Here is a 21,871-nt window from a genome sequence, read left to right as displayed (position 1 = left end):
CTTCCAATAGTTTTCCCCCCACTGAGGTTAGACTGACTGGCCTGTAGTTCCCTGGTTTATCCCTTCTTGAATAACAGTACCACATTGGCTGTCCCCCAGTCCTCTGGCACCTCTCCTGTGGCTAGAGAGGCATTGAAAATTATTGCCAGCACCCCTGCAATCTCCTCCCTTGCCTCACTCAACAGCCTGGGATACATTTCATCTGGGCCTGGAGATTTATCTACTTTTAAGCCTGCCAGACCTCTTAGAACCTCCTCCTTTCTATGCTAATTTCTTTAATTATATTTACAGTCCTGCCTGATTTCCATACCCATGTCGTCCCTCTTGCTTGTGAACACTGACACAAAGTATTCATTTAGAACCCTACCTACATCTTCCGGCTCCACACACACATTACCACTATGGTCATTAATGGGCCCTACTCTTTCCCTAGTTATCCTCTCACTCTTAATGCACTTCGAAAATAACTTTGGATTTTCCTTGATTTTTACCTGCTTGTCTGAGTGAGATTTTTGATTAGTACTGATTATGGGTAGCATTGCGCTGAAGATTTGCACCCATTAAGAACTGGACTGACAGTCTAGAATTGAAATGTTTACAGTTAACATTCTGGGCTAGTTTTGATCTAGGGTCTTTAAAGTGAAATGATAGTATCCGAGTGTAATATCCCTCGCAGCCTTCAATAATAATTTGAATGCATTACAAAAAATTCTCAACTTGTCATTTTTGAATAAGCCTTTTATTTTTTGCAGCTTTCCACAGAACAGACAGCGCAACTTGGTACAGAGCTCTTCATTGTTAAGGTAACCTTTGTTTTCCTTTGCCTCCACTATACTTTTTAAAAAATCTCTTCAATTACCCACACAATGGGATATAGTCTCCACTTGTTTACACTGGCAGTATCAACGTAAACTTGGTGTAATTGGCCAAACCTCCACAGAAGATGAGGGAATTTTAAACGTGAGTTACCTCCAACTCCACTTTTGTTTTTGTGCAATCTTTTATGCTGGTTCAAGATTCAATTCATCCAGGGAAGGCAATGGCGTAGTCCATCCTTGCTGGACTAGTAATCCAGAGACCCAGGGTAATGCTCAGGTTCGCATCCCGTCACGGCAGATGGTGGAATTTGAATTCAATAAAAAACCCCAATGATGATCATGAAACCATTGTCGATTGTTGTAAAAACCCATCTAGTTCACGAATGTCCTTTAGGGAAGGAAATCTTTCGTCCTTCCTTGATCTGGCCTACATGTGACTCCAGACCCACAGCAATTGGTCGACTCTTAAATGCTGTCTGAAATGGCCTAGCAAGCCAATCAGTTGTAACAAAGACACAAAAGGAATGAAACCGGACGGACCACCTGGCATCGGAAGCGACAATGGCAACCGTGGCCCTGTCGACCCTGCAAAGTCCTCCTTACTAACATCTGGGAGCTAGTGCCAAAGTTGGGAGAGCAGTCACACAGACTAATCAAGCAACAGCCTGACATAGTCATTCTCATGGAATCATACCTTACAGATAATATCCCAGACTCTACCTGGATATGTCCTGTCCCACCAGCAGGACAGACCCAGCAGAGCTGGCAGCACAGTGGTATACAGTCAGGAGGGAGTTGCCCTGGGTGTCCTCAACATCAACTCGGACCCCATGAAGTCTCATGACATCAGGTCAAACATGGGGCTGATTACCACCCTCCCTCAGCTGATGAATCAGTGCTGCTCCATATTGAACATCACCTGGAGGAAGTACTGAGGGTGGCAAGGGCGCAGAATGTACTCTGGGTGGGGAACTTTAATGTCCATCACCAAGAGTGGCTCGGTAGCACCACTGCTGGCCGAGTCCTAAATGACATAGCTGCTAGACTGTGTCTATAGCAGATGGTGAGGGAACCAATAAAAGGTAAAAACATACTTGACCTCATCCTCACCAACCTGCCTGCCGCAACTGCATCTGTCCATGACAGTATCGGTAGGAGTGACCACCGCAAAGTAATTGTGGAGCGAAGTCCTGCCTTCACATTGAGGATACCCTCCATAGTGTTGTGTGGCACTACAATCTGCTAAATGGGATAGATTTCGAACAGACCTAGCAACTCAAGATTGGGCATCCATGAGGCACTGTGGGCCATCAGCAGCAGCAGAATTGCACTCAGACACAATCTGTAACCTCATAGCCTGGCATATCCTCCATTCTGCTATTACCACCAAGCCAGGGGATCAACCCTGGCTCAATGAGGAGTGCAGGAGGGCATGCCAGGAGCAACACCAGGCACATCTAAAAATGTGTCAACCTGGTGAAGCTATAACACAAGACTACTTGCATGCCAAACTGCATAAGCAGCGAGTGATGGACAGAGCTAAGCGATCCCACAACCGACGGATCAGATCTAAGCTCTGCAGTCCTGCCACATCCAGTCATGAATGGTGGTGGACAATTAAACAAGTCACTGGAGGAGGAGGCTCCACAAATATCCCCATCCTCAATGATGGAGCAGCACAGCAGTACAAAAGATAAGGCTGAAGCATTCGCAACAATCTTCAGCCAGAAGTGCCGAGTGGAAGATCCATCTCGGTCTCCTCCAGAGGTCCCCAGCGTCATAGATACCAGTCTTCAGCCAATTCGATTCACGCCACGTGATAATAAGAAACGGCTGAAGGCACTGAATACTGCAAAGGCTATGGGGCCCTGACAATATTCCAGCAATTGAAGACTTGTGCTCCAGAACTTGCCGCGCCCCTAGCCAAGCTGTTCCAGTACAGCTACAATGCTGGCATCTACTCGGCTATGTGGAAAATTGCTCAGGTATGTCTTGTGCACAAAAAGCAGGACAAACGCAACCCGGCCAATTACTGCCTCATCTACTCTCGATCATCAGTAAAGTAATGGAAGGGGTCATCAACAGTGCTATCAAGCAGCACTTGATTAGCAATAACCTGCTCACTGATGCCCTGTTTGTGTTCCGCCAGGGCTACTCAGCTCCTGATCTCATTACAGCCTTGGTTCAAACATTGGACTAAAGATCTGAATTCCCAAGGTGAGGTGAGAGTGACTGCCCTTGACATCAAGGCAGCATTTGACCAAGTGTGGCATCAAGTAGCCCTAGCAAAACTGGAGTCAATGAGAATTGGGGAAAACTCTCTGCTGGTTGGAGTCATACCTAGCACAAAGGAAGATGGTTGTGGTTGTTGGAGGTCAGTCATCTCGGCTTCAGGACATCACTGCAGGAGTTCCTCAGGGCAGTGTCCTAGGCCCAACCATCTTCAGCTGCTTCATCAATGACCTTCCTTCCATCATAGGGTCAGAAGTGGGAATGTTGTTGATGAGTGCACAATATTTAGCACCATTCGCGACAACTCAGATACTGAAGCAGTCCATGTCCAAATGCAGCAATATCCAGGCTTGGGCTGACAAGTGGCAAGTAACATTCGCGCCACACAGTGTCAGGCAATGACCATCTCTAACAAGAGAGAATCCAACCATCGGCCCTTGATGTTCAATGGAATTACTATCACTGAATCCCCCAACATCCTGGGGGTTACCATTGACCAGAAACTGAACTGGACTAGCCATATAAATACCATGGCTACAAGAGCAGGTCAGAGGCTCGGAATTGTGCGATGAGTAACTCACCTCCTGACTCCTCAAAGCCTGCCCACCATCTACAAGGCACAAGTCAGGAATGTGATGCAATACTCCCCACTTGCCTCGATGAGTGTAGCTCCTACAACACTGGAGAAGCTGGACGCCCCCAGGACAAAGCAGTCTGCTTGATTGGCACCACATCCACAAACATTCACTCCAACACACAGTAGTAGCAGCAGTGTATATCATCTACAAGATGCACTGCAGGATTCACCAAGGCTCCTTCGACAGCACCTTCCAAACCCACGACTACTACCGTCTCGAAGGACAAGGGCAGCAGGTAAATGGGAACACCACCACCTGGAAGTTCCCCTCCAAGTCACTCACTGTCCTGAATTGGAAATATATCGCCGTTCCTTCACTGTTGCTGGGTCAAAATCCTGGAACTCCCTTCCTAACAGCACTGTGGGTGTACCTACACCACATGGACTGCAGCGGTTCAAGAAGGCAGCTCACCATCACCTCAAGGGCAACTAGGGATGGGCAATAAATGCTGGCCCAGCCAGCAAAGCCCACATCCCGTGAATGAATAAAAAAAATTAAATGAATCAGCGGATTGGAAAATCGCAGATATCTAATACTACCTCCTATTTCCTACATCCCTCCCAAGTTAGTTTAAACCCTCCCCAGTAGCAATAGCAAATCGCCCCACAAGGAAGTTAGATATGTTTATTTTTGGTGATGAGCCTGTTTTCAGCTGTATTTGTAAAACTCTTAAATATGTAAATCCATCTTTTTATTGCAAAGAAGAAAATAAATGATGTTCAGCAGAAATTCTATCCCAGTGTATCTATCACAGGTTAGTATTGGACCCTAGTAAGTATTGGGATTTACATGAATGAATCTAATCAATTCTCTCTTTTTAAATCTGTTTTCTCAAAGTAAATGTTTGTTTATTTGCAGACATTCATACGATATTCGTTTCTCGAAAGATGATTCAGATGCTAAATCAACTTCTGCTAGAGTATATTCTGGCCTGGGCTGCTTTGCAGTCATTGTCAAAGCGAGGAGTGACCCACGGGCTCATTTGTCAGCCACGGCTCAGTTGGTAGCACTCTTGCTTCTTGAGTCAGGAGATTGTGGGTTCAAATTCTACTCCAGAGACTTGAGTGAAAAAAATCTAGGCTGACACTCCCGTGATGAGGGTGTGCTGCACTGTTGGAAGGGCAGTAGATTAAATGTTAAATGAGGTCCCATCTATATTCTCAGGTGGAATTAAAAGATCCCATGGCGCTATTTTTAAAATAAGTGGGTCCCATGTTCAGGCCAATATTTATCTGTCCATTGATATCACTAAATTACCTGGCCATTATCACATTACTTGTGCAAATTTGCTGCTGCAAAGTAGAAAATGCTACTTGCCAAGAGTGACCACACTTCAAAAGTACTTCTACTGACAGTCTGGAATGACTGCCTGGGAGGGTGGTGGAGGTGGGTTGCCTCACATCCTTTAAAAAGTACCTGGATGAGCATTTGGCACGTCATAATATTCAAGGCTATGCGCCAAGTGCTGGTAAATGGGATTAGGTAGGTAGGTCAGGTGTTTCTCACATGTCGGTGCAGACTCGATGGGCTGAAGGGCCTCTTCTGCACTCTGTGATTCTGTGACTGTAAAGCACATTGGGACATCCAGAGGTCATTAAAGGCACTGTAAAAATGCAATTCTCTCCTCCTTTTCACCTTTAAAAGATGCTCCTATACACCAATAAACAATTGGAGAGTTCCAGCTGACCAGACAAAAGTGTTGGATCTTTTTTAATCGTTCATGGGATGTGGGCGTCACTGGCTCACCCAGCATTTATTGCCCATCCCAAATTGCCCTTGTTCAGAGGACATTTAAGACACAACCATATTGCTGTGGGTCTGTAGTCACATGTAGGCTGGACCAGGCCGCTTCCATCTGTCTTACTCATTAAAAAGGCTTTTACCGCTCCCAGATATTTGCTCATAATAACTGTGTAAAACATTGTGGACTACATACTCTCTTTCCTGTTTTATAGAAATTGCTACATATAGTAGAGCAGAAGACAACCCTGTCATTAGTGGATACCACTTTAAAGTTTACGCTTAGTGCACTTTGGAACTTGACCGATGAATCGCCGACCACTTGCAAGCACTTTATAGAAAATCAGGGCTTAGAATTATTTATGAAAGTACTGGAGGTAATTTTGTTTTTTTTTAAATTAGGTAATGTGTTTTCATGTTTTTGTTTCTTCTTTCCTGTTTCTCCAAACATTGTGATTCCTTGATTTAAGAAGTTGGGCAGGTAACCTATTCCACCTCTTCCATCATGTCTTTTCCCCAGCCCTCTTCCAAGAGTCTCCCAAGCCTCCTCATAGAAACATAGAGAGCAGGAGTAGGTCATATAGCCTTTCGAGCCTGATCCACCATTCAATATTATCATGGCTAATTCTCTATCTCAACGCATAGTCCTGCTCTCTCCCCATACCCCTTGATGCCTTTAGGGGCTAGAAATCTATCTCTTTCCTCCTTTGATTATATGCAATGACTTGGCCTCCACAGTCTTCTATGGTAGAGAATTCCACAGGTTCACCACCCTAAGTGAAGAAGTTTCTCCTCGTCTTGGTCCTAAATGGCCTACCCTGAATCCTGAGACTGTGACCCCTTGTTCTAGACCGCCCTCCTCCCCCTGCCACCAGCCAAAGGAAACATCATCCCTGCATCCAGCTCTCCAGCCTTGTCAGAATTTTATATGTTTCAATGAGATCCCTCTCATTCTTCTCAACTCCCAATAAATATAGGCCTAGTTAACCCAATCTCTCCTTATACGACAATCCTGCCATCCCAGGAATCAGTCAACATTTCCCAATCTATCACTGTTTAAATAATACTTGCCCACTTGGGTAGGAAAAACAGAATGGCAAACTTCACACTTACCCACGTTGTTCTACAACTGCCATGTATTTTCCCACTCACTCAACTTGCCTAAGTCGCCTTGAAGCCTCTTAACATCCATCTCATCACTCACATTCCCACCAAGTTTCATGTTGTCAGAAATATTACATTTGGTTCTCTTATCCAAATAATTGATATATATTGCGAAAAGCTGGGGCCCGAGCACTGATTCTTGCGATACCCCACTAGTCACCGCCTGCCACTCCAAAAAAAAAACCCATTTATTCTTACTGTCTGTTTCCTGTCTGCTAACCAATTTTCAATCCATACCAATATATTACCCCCAATCCCATCTGCTTTAATTTTGTACACAAACCTCTTATGTGAGACTTTATCAAAAGCTTTCTGAAAATCCAAATACACCATATTCACTGGTTCTCCCTTATCTATTCTGCTAGTTATGTCCTCAAAAAAAACTCCAGTAGGTTTGTCAAACATGATTTCCCTTTAATAAATCCATGTTGACTTTGTCTAATCCCATTGATATTTTCTAAGTGCCCTGTTATCACATCCTTTACAATAGACTCTAGCAGTTTCCCCACTACTGATCAGTGGACTAGCTTCTTCTACAGATTTCCCTTTGTCTCCAAGTTCTGTATAAGTGTGACCTGAGTGACCTATCCACTTATTTTCCATTCTTTGGTGAAATGCCTGGTCTCCTCTCCCATTTGATGGTACAGTACAGAGAATAGAAATATACTCTATGGGGAATTATAAGCTTATCACACATCCTTCTGTACCAATATCGCTCTGACCTGAAAATTTGAAACTACCTCTTAGTGAAATCAGTGAGAAAAGAGGCTGTTATTGTGATTTAAATAAGTAGTCTGTTATTTTAAAAGCTATGTTAATTTGCTTCTTTTAACCTAATGATGAAGGCCTATGTGTAGGTTGTTCGAACATCAACACATGATGCCATTAAGGATTTTAATTTTTGATGGCAGTCTTCATTTTATAAATAGAAGTTGCAAGTACTACTGGGTTTTATGTACAATAAAATCTCTTCCAGCATCAGTCATGAAAGAAACAATTGGCCTTAGTACAGTGTCTTAATCCACTAGGGTGTGTGTTCACTGTAGTCTCCATGCTATAGTGTACTGATGTATCGATAAGCTGTGAGCAGAGGTGCAGTTCTAATGTGCCTAGTTCCTTATTTCCTTCAAGTTACTCAGGATAAGCAATGAATGCGGCAAGAGGTTTTTCCTTGAGACGCAAGATTTGTACTAGGGCTGCTGTTGCTCAGGATACTACTATTACAAAAATGTTGGCATTGGGAGCAAGTGTGTGTCCACCTTGACTGGAATTATTTCATATGGAAAAGACATTGAGGGATTTATATGGCTGTTCTTTTCTGCAGCTACATGCACATTGCTGTTTTAAATAAGACAAGCAACTCACTGGGGTACATCTCAAAATGCTTCACATACTTTGAAATGCAATGACTGTTATATTGGTAAATATATATAACAAGTTCAGTCTTCATTTGGTGGACTGCTGGTTGAACCAGGAGAACCCACTAATCTTTGAATAACACTGTAGAATTAATAACATCCACCAAAGCCAATTTAATGTATTAACTGAAGAACTGCACATCCTATGATTGGGAGCATCAACACTTTTCTCAGGTAAATGGTTTAATAACCGCTTCTATGGTTCCTACAAACTGTAATTTGCACCATTTATTACCTGCTGTGCTGAATTAGCAAAATCAAGGTCTGATGACCTCAAACATGGTAGATTAGTTACTGGGAAAAATATAGCCACTACATTTCCTGTCCATTCAGAAAGTAGCAAATAGCACAATGTAATATTGCCTAAACTACGGATTTATGCATTTTATTTCTAATTAAGGCTAATTTAGAAAAAAAAACAAATAATAAATAGCACAGTACATGCAGAAAAGAACTGGAAACTGTCCACATGGGTGGAACTGCTCTTTTCAGAATGCTGCTACCAGCTTTTCTTAGTTTCTTGAAATAAAACTTTCTTTGGATGCATCCAATGAGCCTTCCTTTGTTCCTTGGTAAACAGAATACAGTCTTTGTGTATATCTTTCAGAATGAGATTTTAAATGTGGAATACGTGAAAACCCAAATGTCAATTACCAGAACTAAAAAGTAACTGCCAGACCTGGGTCATTTATCCTCCCGATCTCCTTTTTGAAGTAAAACAATTTGAGGAAATCAAGCAAAGTATGAATAGTCTCGTGAGACTTTCCTGTGCTGCATTTCAACCAGACCATTATCACATGACCACGGTTGAAAATTATTTACTCTGTTGAAAATGTATTACTCTAATAAATCTGCACATATTAACATTTCTATCATGCTGTACCATATAAAAGATAATTTTTGATTTGTAACTTGGCTGGTTGTTGCATATAGTGTTTCCTGTACCTAACAATGGAACAGCCAATGGAACATTTTAAAATCATAGAATTTAAACAAAACAGATGCATGTTACTTGGCCCATCATACCTTGATGGCTCAATGGGCAATTAGCTTAAACCCAAACCCCTACCCTTTCCGTGTACCCAATTAAATTTTCTGTTTTCAGTTTCCTTTATTGGCTTCCCTTGTGCTTTCATCATGATTTCTGGTAGAATATTCAATGATCAAATTACCCTCTGCTTAAGAAAAAAAAGATTTCTCCTAACCACTCCTTTTTTAGTATTGTTCTTAGGTTATACCCTGTAACTTCCAACTAACTGACCAGTGGAATAGATTTCTCAATTTTAATTAAATAAAATCTGATTTTTTTTTTTAGTCTCCTCATACTTAAAGCCTCTCTCACCTCTGGTATTATCTTCGTGAATTTCTCTTGGACCTTTTCCATGCTTTTCCTTCCTAAAGTAAGATGCTTATATATTCCATCAGAGGTTTAACTCATGGTTTGTAATAGTTTTTGGTTTTTATATCAAGTGACAAAAATTTCTAATTTTGACACAGGAAACTGATGATAGAGCATTCCTGGGTGCTGTAATTGAGTATCAGTCTAGGATTATGCGCTGAAGTCCTGGTTTGGGGCTTGAACCCATAGCCTTCTGTATCAGGAGAGAGTGCTGGTAATTAAACCAAGCTAATACCATTGAAATTATTGTTACAAACATGTTTAAGACTAAAATTGAAGTAAAATTCTGGTGTGGCACACATTAATTGCATTGAACAAAATGTCTTGCAAAGTTGCTACTAATGAGAAACTACTGTATCTTTTGGGGTGGAAACATCAGCATGGCATAAACTTATATGCCTTCTAAATATATGGAAGCTAATGTAAATCACTGATAGGATTTCTACAAATGTGACAATGAAAATTGACATTGTGTACACTTACTGTTTTATAATTGTATAAAATAATTAGTAGGTGCTCCAAGTAATCGGAGGTTTTGGAAATAATCAGGTTTTGATTAAGTAAATGGGGTAAATCAGTGAGGTGATAATTAAGAGACATATATTTAAGATCATTACCAAAGGGAGAAAGGTTAGAAAATTGTTCCACAGCAGTGGAGACATGGTCTGTAATAGATTTAAAAGAGAAGTGGATCGATTTTTAAATGACAGCAACGGTTATCAATAGTTCTGTCAGACAGGTAGCATGGTGAGATGGACTGAATTTCCTGATTTTTGTGCTGTAAAATTCTATGCTTCTATGGAATTTAATTATTTCATTTAATTCAATATTTTAAAGCCATTTATGTACTTGCAGTACATTAATGACTTTCTTTTGTATTTCCAGTCCTTTCCGGGTGAGCCATCCATCCAGCAAAAGGTTCTGGGTTTGTTGGTGAGTAGCCTTGGTGTGTCTAGAAGACAATCTTTAGAAAAAGAAATGGCATGTGGCATGCTGTAGCATGTTATGGTACAGCTTATTGACCAAAGATGTTAAGCTGCACATCTCAGTGACAAAATATGGGTTTGCACCGAAGATGCTGTGCACAATTTGTTCTAGATCTTTGCCATAATTGTGGGCAATTGCTATTCAGAGGCCAGTATTTACTCAGAAGGTAGAAAGAATTGAGGCAAAGGTATACTGAAATAGACTATTGCTAGAGAGCTGGATGCAGGTTATCTACAGCCTTGTGCTTCTTTCCTACAGCCATCTTAGAATGGTGGACGGAGATGAGGGGAAAGGAGAAAAAATTAAGTAATTTAATGGGTGGGGGTGGGAGCCATGTCCTTAGCAGAAAAAAAAAGTTATCTGTTTTAAGATGCTGAGTTTCTAATGGTCATTCAAATATATTTTTTACATTTTAGAACAACATAGCAGAAGTGAAAGAACTCCACCCTCAACTGATGAAGAAGAACTTTATTGAACATATCAGGTAGCAATTATTTTGCCACCATTCTGTTTTAAAATTATCAATCCTGGTGAATAATCATAGTAGATCCCACTTGGCATCCAGGCAAGTGACTGTTTGGAGGAAGTGATGGGCTCCCAGTAGAAAGTATTATTCCTACCAAGGAATGTTTAAAATAAATAGTTCTGTATAATCTTTTAAAGTTTTTTTTTTGAAGGCTGAGCATGCAGTGTTAGGGAGGATCTGATTACATTGCTCATTTAGTCTAGGAGATATGATCACTTTTAATTCAATTCAAATTGAATTGACTAGAAATGAATAATGTGCATACATCCTTTAAAATTTTGATGTTTTGCTTTTTTCCCTAATGAATCGACCATAACTCTGTGAACTTATCTCAAAGGGTGATTAGACAATTTTGAAAATAATCTTCTGATTTAGAAAAATTACAGTTAAGTAATAAAATAGTTTCTGCATGTGTTGCATTAAAGATTTTAATATGTTGAGATTGAAATTTGCTGTATAAATTTGAAAGTTTTTGGGTGAGAGAGAAAGAGGTTGGGAATTTAAGCATTTTTGCTGTGTGTTGTAATAGTTGAGGTTTAATTTCACTAACTAACCATAAAACGGCTTGTTAACTCCCAACCCTATTAGATTGCTATGTTGAGTTTTGCTCATAAAATCAGTTCACTTTGTTTGTTCCAGTCTAATAAACAAATGGAACTGTTTTGGGGGAGGTGGGGGTGGCAGTGGTGTTTGATACTTAAAAGAAGTTGTTAATGTTCTTGAATTTAAAAAAAAACATTCCATCATTGGAATGTACGTGTAACTTGATATATTGTAATATCTGGTGTGCAGATCACTCCTGATGCACCTATTGTGTGACTCTAAAGGTGGCTTTTTCTTTTAAGTAAGGGGTTACTTGTATAGTAGACGTTATGAAAGTTTATATGTTCATCTTGGTCAAAAGTGAGGTGAAACATTCAAATGTGAGATTCAGAAATGATTAAATGTTTCTAGATAAATCATTCCTCTTTGACTTTGATTTGTGGTCTGTGCTGTTTATAATCGTTGAACCAACAATTGGAATGCTGCACAATTATACTTACCACCCCAGACTAGGGAGGATATTGGCCAATTGCCCCTGCTTACCTATTCAGTGATATCTGCTGGGAAGTTTGTGTATGGATGTCTGTTGGAGGACAAGCTAAAACCTTATGATGTCCTCCAGTCAAGACTCTAGTAAGGATGCTGGTAACTTGGGTGTGATAGTAGAGAGCTGTTGGTCCCTGTGGAATGAACTCAGCAAGAGTTTATGCCTTTACAACAGTCATTTGCTTAATGTATTTGAGCATGTTTTGGTTAAAAGTTGAAACTGATTACTTTAACCTTGTATAATTAAATGGTAAGATGATATTTCAAATACTTTCTGATTTATTTTAATCCCTGTACATTCAAAGAGCCATTGATACATTTAAAGGTTTGAGAGAGTGTCAACAACTTGCATTTCTATAGCATCTAAAAAAAAACCTCCAATGCATCACAGAGGCAGAAGGAATTGACATCAAGCCATGAGGGAGGTTAGCGGAGTGATTGAAAGCTTAGGTAAAGAAGTAAGTTTTGAGGTTTTTAAAGGAGGGAGGGATTTAGTGAAGGATTCAAGAATAGAAGCCAGACAGCTGCAGGCACTGGTGTTACTGAAAGGACAAAGGGAAGGAGAGTTGTGTAAAAGGCTATGGACATGAATGCTTGTGCAGGTCAGAGAGAATATAGAGCTGGAAGATATTGCAGACATAGAATGGGGGAGAAACCATGCAAAGATTTAGAGGAGGAAAATTGTATATTCAATATTTTGGGAGGGAGGGAAGCCATTGTAGGTTAGTGAGGTCCTAGCTTATCAAGGATGATTCTGGGTCTTAAAAATTTCATATTATGAAAGAGGTTTACTGAAATTAACTTTGCTTGGAGAAAAGTTTGAGGGAACCTGTGGTCCAAGTTCTGTTCAGTAGATTCTTTGGGGAAAAACTTTGTTTCTGTAATACATCTTGTGTTTCTGTTTTAGTGTTTTATTACACAACAAGGAAGTGGAAGTCAGTTACTTTGCTGCAGGAATAATTGCTCACTTGATATCCCGTGGGCTGCATATCTGGACTCTGGATCTTGACCTTCGAGCTTCTCTCCTGGAGCAGCTGGTATGTTTGTATGCATGGCCCACTGTACTTTGTAAAATGTATTTACATGAGAAATTCTAATATGTTTTTACAACTAATTATACCTTTTTGTTGCTTTTGAGTTGATGCTAATAATCCAGGGGAAAGATTTCTGTGCTTCAAGATTTAGAATGAAATCATAGCTATTCTTTATTTACTGGTCTATAATTCCACATCATCACCTTTTGGTGTCCCTCAAGGATCTAGGAACATAGGATTTAGGAGCAGAAGTAGGCCATTCGGCCTTTCAAGTCGGATCAGAGCTGATCTAGTTGTGGTCTGAACTCCAATTTCATGTCTGCTGCACCATGCCCCCACTGCCCCCTCCTCCATAACCCCTAGCTCCTTTATGTAATAAAAGCAAAATGTTGCATTCGTTGGAGATCTGGAATAAAAAACACTGCAGGTCCTGTAGCATCTGTAGAGAGAGAACAGTTAACGTTTTAAGTGCAATATGACTCTTGCACTCTGTTATAGACACCAGGGTGAGTAGGATTGAATTATTATTATTACTGTTCCCCTCTTCTGCCTGTGACAGCAGTAGTTTTAATTTCTAATTTAATTTGTTTCCCCTAGTATCCTTTCCCTTTGAAATGGGCCATGGTGTGTTTCCCAAACCCCAGTTTATGAAGTCCAATGTTAAAAATAACCCCACAACAAATTTTTTAAGGTGAAACAAAACTAGGATTTATTAACACATTCAAAACCCAAGGGATAGATCACGATACACATTCACACTCGCAAGCATACAAGGTGGAAAGGCACAGAAAGAAAGGGAAAGTGGTTACAAATTGTGAGTTACTTTTAAAAAAAAAAATCAAAAATGTTATTGGTATTAATTCACGTGAGTAAAGTCCAGTAAGTCAATGTCCAATGAAGGTTCTTTCAGGAGGCTTTGCCTGGCAGAATTCCTGGCCTTTGTCCTGGAACTTGGTTGAGTCAGTTGAAGATACAGCAAAGTATTCTTGTCCAGAGCTGGCTGGTGCAGACGTCTTGTCTAGTAGCCCTTTGTGTGTTGGCTTGGCTGGAATGTTGATACAGTGCAAGGGGTGTCACATTCCAAGAAGTTGAGTTAGCCTCTGTCCATTTTTAAAAACAGAATTTAACAGGAGAATATGGAAGAGAAACAAATTTTTAAGATCTCGACTCCTTCTCAGCATTACACACTCCAAGGTCTCTCATTTCCTCTGCACTCTGTGTCCTCCCTTCTATTGTGTATTCCTTTGCCTTGTTTGATCTCCCCAAATGCATCACCTCACACTTCTCTGGGTTGAATTCTATTTGCCACTTCTCTGCCCATCTGCAGGGATGTGGGGAGAGGGTGTGGAGGGAGTGGCAGCATGTGAATTGCTCCTTGGGAGAGCTGGCATGAAGGGCTGAATGGCCTCCTCCAGTGCTGTAACGATTCTATGATGACTCCTCTTCAGACCCTTGATTCCCTTGACTATCAAAAATCTATTTAACTAGGCCTTGAATAAATTCAATGACCCAGCCTCCACTGCTGTCTGGAGAAGATAATTCCACAGCCTAACGACCCTCTGAGAGAAAAGATGTCTCCTCATCTCTGCCTCAAAAGGGAGACCTATTATTTTTAATAATAAAAACAAAGTGCTGGAATAAAAGTGCTCCTTATTTTTAAACTCCTGTCCAGTAATTCCGGTCTCCCCACAAGAGGAAACATTCTTTCAGTATCTGTCAAGTCCCCCTTAGGATCTTGTATGTTTCAATAAGATCACCTGTCATTCTTCTAAACTCCACTGGGCATAGGTCCAACCTGTTCAACCTTCATTAAATAAGCCCTTCATCCGAGGAATGAGCGGAGTGAACCTTCGCTGAACTGCTTCTAATGCAGTTATATTTATTTTCAAATAAGGAGACCAAACCAGTACACAGCACTCCAGATCTGACCTCACCAATCTGCCCTTGGTCCCCTCTTGCAGCCCATGTAGTGTAGGTACATCCACAGTGCTGTTAGGGAGTGCCAGGATTTTGACCTGCGACAGTGAAGGAATGATATATTTCCAAGTCAGGATGGTGAGTGACTTGGGGAACTTTCATGTGGTGTTCCCCTCTATCTGCGGCCCTTGTCCTTCTAGATGGTGGTGGTCGTGGGTTTGGAAGGTGCTTTCTAAAGAGCCTTGGTGAATTTCTCCAGTGCATCTTGTAGATGGTGTACACTGCTGCTGCTGTTTGTCAGTGGTGGAGGGAGTGGATGTTTGTGGATATGGTGCCAGTCAAGTGGGCTGCTTTGTCCTGGGTGATGTCAAGCTTCTTGAGTGCTATGGGAGCTGCCCTCATCCAGGCAAGTGGGGAGTATTCCATCATGCTCTCATGACTTGTGCCTTGTAGATGTTGGACAAGCTTTGGGAAATCGGGAGGTGAGTTACTCATCACAGAATTCCTAGCCTCTGACCCGCTCTTATAGCCACGATATTTATATGGATAGTTCAGTTTCTGGTCAATGGTAACCCTCAGGATATTGATAGTGGGGGATTCGGTGATGGTAATGCCATTGAATGTCAAGGGGCGATGGTTAGATTCTCCCTTGTTGGAGATGGTCATTGCCTGGCACAAATGTTACTTACCACTGTCAATGGTAATGGAATGTCAAACCCAGGCCTGGATATTGTCCAGGTCTTGCTACATTTCGATATGGACTGCTTCAGTATCTGAGGAGTCGCGAATGGTGCTGAACATTGTGCAATTATCGACAAACGTCCCCACTTCTGACCTCATGATGGAAGAAAGGTCATTGATGAAGCAGCTGAAGATGGTTGGGCTGAGGACACTACCCTGAGGAATGCCTGTTGAGATGGCTGACCTCCATCTTTTTGTGCTAGGTATGACTCTAACCAGTGGAGAGTTTTCCCCCAATCCCATTGACTCTAGTTTTGCTAGGGCTCCTTGATGCCACACTCGGTCAAATGCGGCCTTTGATGTCAAAGGCAATCATATTTTCCTTGCCTCGGGAGTCCAGCTCTTTTGTCCATGTTAGAGCCAAGACTGTAATGAGATCAGAAACTGAGTGGCCCTGGCAGAACCCAAAATGGACATCAGTGAGCAGGTTATTGCTAAGCAAGTGCTGCTTGATAGCACTGTTGATGACCCCTTCCATCATTTTACCAACGATCGAAAGTAGACTGATGGGGCGATAGTTAGCCAGGTTGGATTTGTCCAGCTTTTTGTGTACAGGACATACCTGGGCAATTTTCCACATTGCCGGGTAGATGCCAATGTTGTAGCTGTACTGGGACAGCTTGGCTAGCAGCGCGGCAAGTCCTGGAGCACAAGTCTTCAGTGCTGTGGCCGGAATATTGTCGGGGCTTATAGCCTTTGCAGTATCCATTGTCTTCAGCCGATTTTTGATATCACGTGGAATGAATTGAATTGTCTGAGAACTGGCATCTCTGATGGTGGGGACCTCCAGAGGAGGCTGAGATGGATCATCCACTCAGCATTTCTGGCTGAAGATTGTAGCAAATGCTCCAGCCTTGCCTTTTGCACTGATGTGCCGCGCTCCCCTATCATTTGAGGATGGGGATATTTGTGGAGCCTCCTCCTCCAGTGAGTTGTTTAATTGTCCACTACCATTCACGACTGGATGTGGCAGATCTGCAGAGCTTAGATCTGATCCGTTGGTTGTGGGATCACTTGGCTCTGTACATCATTTGCTGCGTATGCTGCTTGGCACACAAGTAGTCCTGTGTTATAGCTTCACCAGGTTGACACCTCGTTTTTAGGTATGCCTGGTGCTGCTCCTGGCATGCCCTCCTGCACTCTTCATTGAACTGGTGTTGATCCCCTGGCTTGATGGTGATGGTAGAGTGGGGCATATGCCAGGCCATGAGGTTACATGTTGTGTTCGAGTACAATTCTGCTGCTGATGGCCCACAACGCTTCATGGATACCCAGTCTTGAGTTGCTAGATCTGTTTGAAATATAGCCCATTTAGCATGATGGTAATGCCATACAACACGTTGGAGGGTATCCTCGATGTGAAGGCGGGACTTCGTCACCACAAGGACTGTGCAGTGGTCACTCCTACCGATACTGGACGGATGCATCTACAGCAGGCAGGTTGGTGAGGATGAGGTCAAGTATGATTTTCCCTCTTGTTGGTTCCCTCACCACCTGCTGCAGACCCAGTCTAGCAGCTATGTCCTTTAGGACTTGGCCAGCTCGGTCTGTACTGGTGCTACCGAGCCACTCTTGATGATGGACATTAAAGTCCCCCACCCAGAGTACATTCTGTGTCCTTGCCACCCTCAGTGCTCCCTCCAAGTGGTGTTCAACATGGAGGAGGACTGATTCATCAGCTGAGGGACTCATTCACTGTTTGATTTGTCACAGTGCCCGTCCAACATTGGATGAGCAGAATTTTCTTCCAACTATATATTGAGAAAACCAAAGCCATTGTTCTTGGTCTCTACAACAAACCTTGTTCATTCGTTCGTGGTTCCATCACTCTCCCTGGCCACCATCCGAGGCTGAATCAGATCACTTGCTGTCCTGTTTAACCCACAGCTGAGCTTCTGACCACATATTCACTCCATCACCAAGAATGCCTACTTTCACTGATGTAACATCATCTGACTCCTCCCCCATCCCACTACCACCATAAGGGCACAGCTAATCTACTATTAAAACCCTCATCTATGCCTTTGTGATCTGTAGATGACTATTTCAATACTCTCTTGGCTAGCCAAGTTCATAATTATTGCTAAAATCTCTCACCGGGCCTGAGTAATTATGATCAATCCACTTTTTTTTAAAAAGCTTATTTGATATTTTAGCTTCTACCTTAATCCCATCTGCATAACCCAATCATTTACTTTGCTTTCTGTAAAATTTATAATTAAAAGTGAAGGGATTCAGCACATTTTACTGCCTGGATTGCTGTTTGAGAACGCTTTGATACAATAGGCTGCTGACCCTATTTGATGACACCACTGCTGCTGGCATCCTGGACACCCCTTGACTTGTTGCCAGATCCACACCAAAGAGGGGAAAGAGGAAATCCGCACTACAGAGATCGCTGGATCCTTGTAGGAAGCTTTCTTCGAGCTCAGAGTCAAGCACTTGACTTTCAGAGCTGACTCTGAAGTCCAGTCCAATGAGTGTTTTATTGTTGAATGTTACATTGCTAGTGACTTTCTTGTTTTAAAATAGTCACCTCATTTATAAGTTTTAAGATATGAAATGATTTTATCTGTTAGAAACTGTAGTGGGAAACAATTAATAAGGCGTATCCAGTCAGAGATTTTAAAGTCTGCTTTGTCTTGCACTTTCCACAAGTGATTGTCAACTAAAAGTGCACTTCACCATGAGGTGGAGGGGAGCGGCAGGAAAAACTAATAATTTGAGGTCTTAAGTCTGTTAAAGATGGTAGGCCACCTGCTACATTTAATACTAAAATAGATGGAGAGATTAAATCTCCTCCTGTCCATTTTACTGTTCTTTTCCAATTCGGAACAGCAAGTGATAGGTGAATTCTCAAATAAAACAGCTTGAATGTGAGAATTTTCTTTTATGTTATCATACTGCAGAGGCTGCATTTGAATTGCAGTAATATTTCCATCACTGGAGTCAGGGAGTGGCAGAACTGTTAGATAAACATGTTTATCTAAAATTCACAAAACTTTGACTCGTCTCCACCCCCAATAATTGTACAACTTAAACAGTCTGCTTTATGTGATCACTTGAAACCACTGTGCTAATCTTTTTAAAATGAAAGTCGGAGAAAAAAGCCTGATTGAACTGCTGTTGATGTGATATGAAAATTAGAAGGCCATCTTGTTCAGAGATCACTAAGTGCTGAGTTTTAAATTCCACATTTGCAGCATGACAGACATTCTTCATTCTCTGTAAAACCATTAGTTATTTATGACTTTTTTTCTTACAGTGCCATGTACACATGCGCTAAAGACCTAAGTTTTAAGAGATGAGCAACTCTGATCTCTTGAACACAAGTACAACTGAAATGATTTATTCTGCAATTACCCACTACATATAGCAAACACCTTTTGTCCTACTAATTTCCAAAGAACAACCACTTTGCCTTGTTTATCTAAAGGTAGTTAGCTAACTTTCTTTTTCTTTTCAGCATTCTGTCATTCTAAATTGGCCGACTCCAGATTGTGAGATGGTAGCTTACAGGTATGTTCGTGTTTTTGATAGTGCACTTGGTGATGGTTTCCTGTCCCCAACCCCACAGTGAGTTATGCAATTGGGATTGAGGGATAAGCCAAGTTCTGTGTATTTTTGTTTTAAAGCCAATTTCGAAATATATCAGTATCCAAATTCCTTGTCAGTGTTCATTTTTTAAAGTTACTTGTACAGATTATACGATTAGAAGGTTTCAAGCCTTAAAAACTTTAGAACATAACCTGAACTGACACCAATGCAGTACTGAGCACTGCAGTGTCAACAGTGCCTTCTCTTGTATGAGACATTAAGTTGAGGCACTCTGTCCCCACTAATGGAGATGAAAAATCCCATGGGCGTTATTCAAAGAGCGGGGGAATTCTCCATTTTATCCCTCTCCAACACCACTCAAATAGATTACCTCATGCTGTTTGTGGGACCTTGCTGTGTGCATATTGCCACATTTTCCTATATTATGACAGTGACAATTTAAAAAAAAAAATACCTGTAGACTGTACAGTGCTTTGAGCATGCTAAGGTTGTAAATATAAATGGAAATAACTTTTATTATCATTGGCCTTGCTGCAGCAGTTCTATGAATTTGTAATTATGGGCAAATTAGTATCAAAAGTGGAAAATGTATGTATGAGTAAAGATTCATATGAATGTTAAATGAGCACAGTGCTTCAGGGAGAGGAGAATGAAACCGAGTATGAAAATGACCTGATTCAACAGTTCAAACTTAATTTGCCTCAGTTTTGTGAATGTAATGTAATTTTTTACTAAGAACTTGCAGATTTTTTCCTTTTTTCCTTTCTGCTAACATGGAGTAAAAATTTATTTCCAGGTCATTCAGTCCATTTTTTCCATTGTTGGAATGCTCTGATACACCAGGTGTGCAGATTTGGGCTGTCTGGGCAATGCAGCATGTTTGTAGCAAAAATGGTAGGTGGACAAAGTGCAGCAATGCTCGTTTTTGCATGTGTATTATGCTTGGACAGAATTAGTGTATGTTTTCTCTTAAAACTTGACTTTGAAAATTTAGGTTATGAAGTGAACCATTTTTCTGGTTTCTCACATTTTTCAAAAATCCTTTGTAATGTAGTCTAATTGGAATAACAATATTTAATAACCTTTTGTTCTCGGCTGGTAATGAAATGCTGTTTCATTTCTCTCTCGCCACAATTTATCATAAAATTCGAACCAGGATGGCATAATTAACTTATTTGATGATTTTCAAACTGCTCTGTCATATAACATAAAAATTTTAACCTACCTCACCAGGCGAGAAACTGACTGACATGGGTTGGCCAATAGTGAATAAAAAGCGCTGCCAATCTGTTCCCATCAGTTTCCCACGGGCTGGGTTCAGGTAAAATTGTCTCATTGAATTTCATATCATTAGCCAGCTGAATTACTGGAGACAGAGTAGTCTTCGCTTTGGAGTCTGTTAATTATCTATTGTATATGATATATTCTAGCAGAGACTACTTTTACTTCATGAGATTCAAGAATAACATCCAACTTTTTATGGTCCATTCTACAGCACCCAGGTACTGTAGCATGCTGATCGAAGAGGGTGGAATGCAGAAACTGTACAACGTTAAGAACCATCCTCAGATTTCACCAGATGTTCTACGGATTGTTATAAGCATTATTGAAAGTTTGGAGAAGTATATTACGCGCCATGGGAAGGTCTCCTCCTCCTGCCACAAAAAGCTACAAGCTAAGCACAGTGTGGTTTAAGCAGTAAGCAGATGTTTTGGACAGATTGTACTAGTAAGTATTTTTTAAGAAGGGTTTGTTAACTTGTAAATTCCTTAAAATCTCTACAAAAATATTAATATAATTTTGTCAGTTGTAATGGAGGGAAGAGAGATTTGTAATCCTGATTCTGCAGGAGCTTAGAATAAGTGGTAGAAGAAATCCTTCTGACTGGCATGTCTGAATCCAAACAATGTTTCTAAAGAGTTTAAAATATCATCATATTGTAAAATGTATTGTCTTTATAAGTAATATCATACAATTATACACAGAAGATAGTCATTTGATCCATTATATATGTGCTGGCTCTTTACTACTACAATCTAAAACAATCCCACTTTCCTTCTGATAGCCTTGTATTTTCCTCTGCTTCAATATTTTATCCATTTTTTTCTTAAGATGCAGTAGTCTCTGCTTCAGTTCGTGGCAAACCAATCCATGCTCCAATTTTTGAAAAAAAAATTCCTATTATCCTTGCTTTCTTTAGTGATACAACATATACAAAGGATCAAGGACCAAAGGAAGGCCTGTGCAGACCTTCCTTGTCCCACCCACCCTTTGCTCAAAACTTATTACATCTCTAACTTTTCCCAATTCTGATGAAAAGCCAAACCTGAAACATTAATCCTGTTTCTCTCCACAGATGCTGCCATAATCTCCTTTGTATTTCAAGTATTTCCTGTTTTAGTTCAGATTTCCAGCATCTTGAGTATTCTGCTTTTTGAATAGATGAAGGATTATTATTTTATGTTCTCTTTGGCTTTAATATCCATTCTATAATGTAGTGCCCCAAACCGTCAGTCAAAATCTGTCCCTTAACTCAAGCTCTGTGCCCCTATTTATAAGGTGCTGTTGACCCTTAAACTTATAGCTTTATTTATTTGCACTCAGACTTTC

At 40.9% G+C, this 21,871-nt stretch overlaps 1 protein-coding gene across 2 annotated transcripts in view; it reads left to right on the top strand.

The window, feature by feature from the left end:
• zyg11 (zyg-11 family member, cell cycle regulator) overlaps positions 1–21,871 on the top strand; it is a 61,211-nt gene that overhangs the window by 37,731 nt on the left and 1,609 nt on the right. For both annotated transcript variants that reach the window (XM_078561081.1, XM_078561082.1), the window contains exons 8-15: positions 753–803; positions 5,644–5,805; positions 10,295–10,342; positions 10,813–10,880; positions 12,919–13,048; positions 19,170–19,222; positions 20,058–20,155; positions 20,757–20,989. In XM_078561081.1, coding sequence (XP_078417207.1) covers positions 753–803; positions 5,644–5,805; positions 10,295–10,342; positions 10,813–10,880; positions 12,919–13,048; positions 19,170–19,222; positions 20,058–20,155; positions 20,757–20,956 — 810 coding nt within the window. In that variant the 3' untranslated portion in view covers positions 20,957–20,989. The remainder of the gene's footprint in view (positions 1–752; positions 804–5,643; positions 5,806–10,294; positions 10,343–10,812; positions 10,881–12,918; positions 13,049–19,169; positions 19,223–20,057; positions 20,156–20,756; positions 20,990–21,871) is intronic.

The sequence above is a fragment of the Cetorhinus maximus genome, chromosome 17, assembly GCF_964194155.1.
Source record: "Cetorhinus maximus chromosome 17, sCetMax3.hap1.1, whole genome shotgun sequence".
Taxonomy (NCBI): Eukaryota; Metazoa; Chordata; class Chondrichthyes; order Lamniformes; family Cetorhinidae; genus Cetorhinus; species Cetorhinus maximus.
This window is presented reverse-complemented; position numbering and strand designations above follow the sequence as displayed.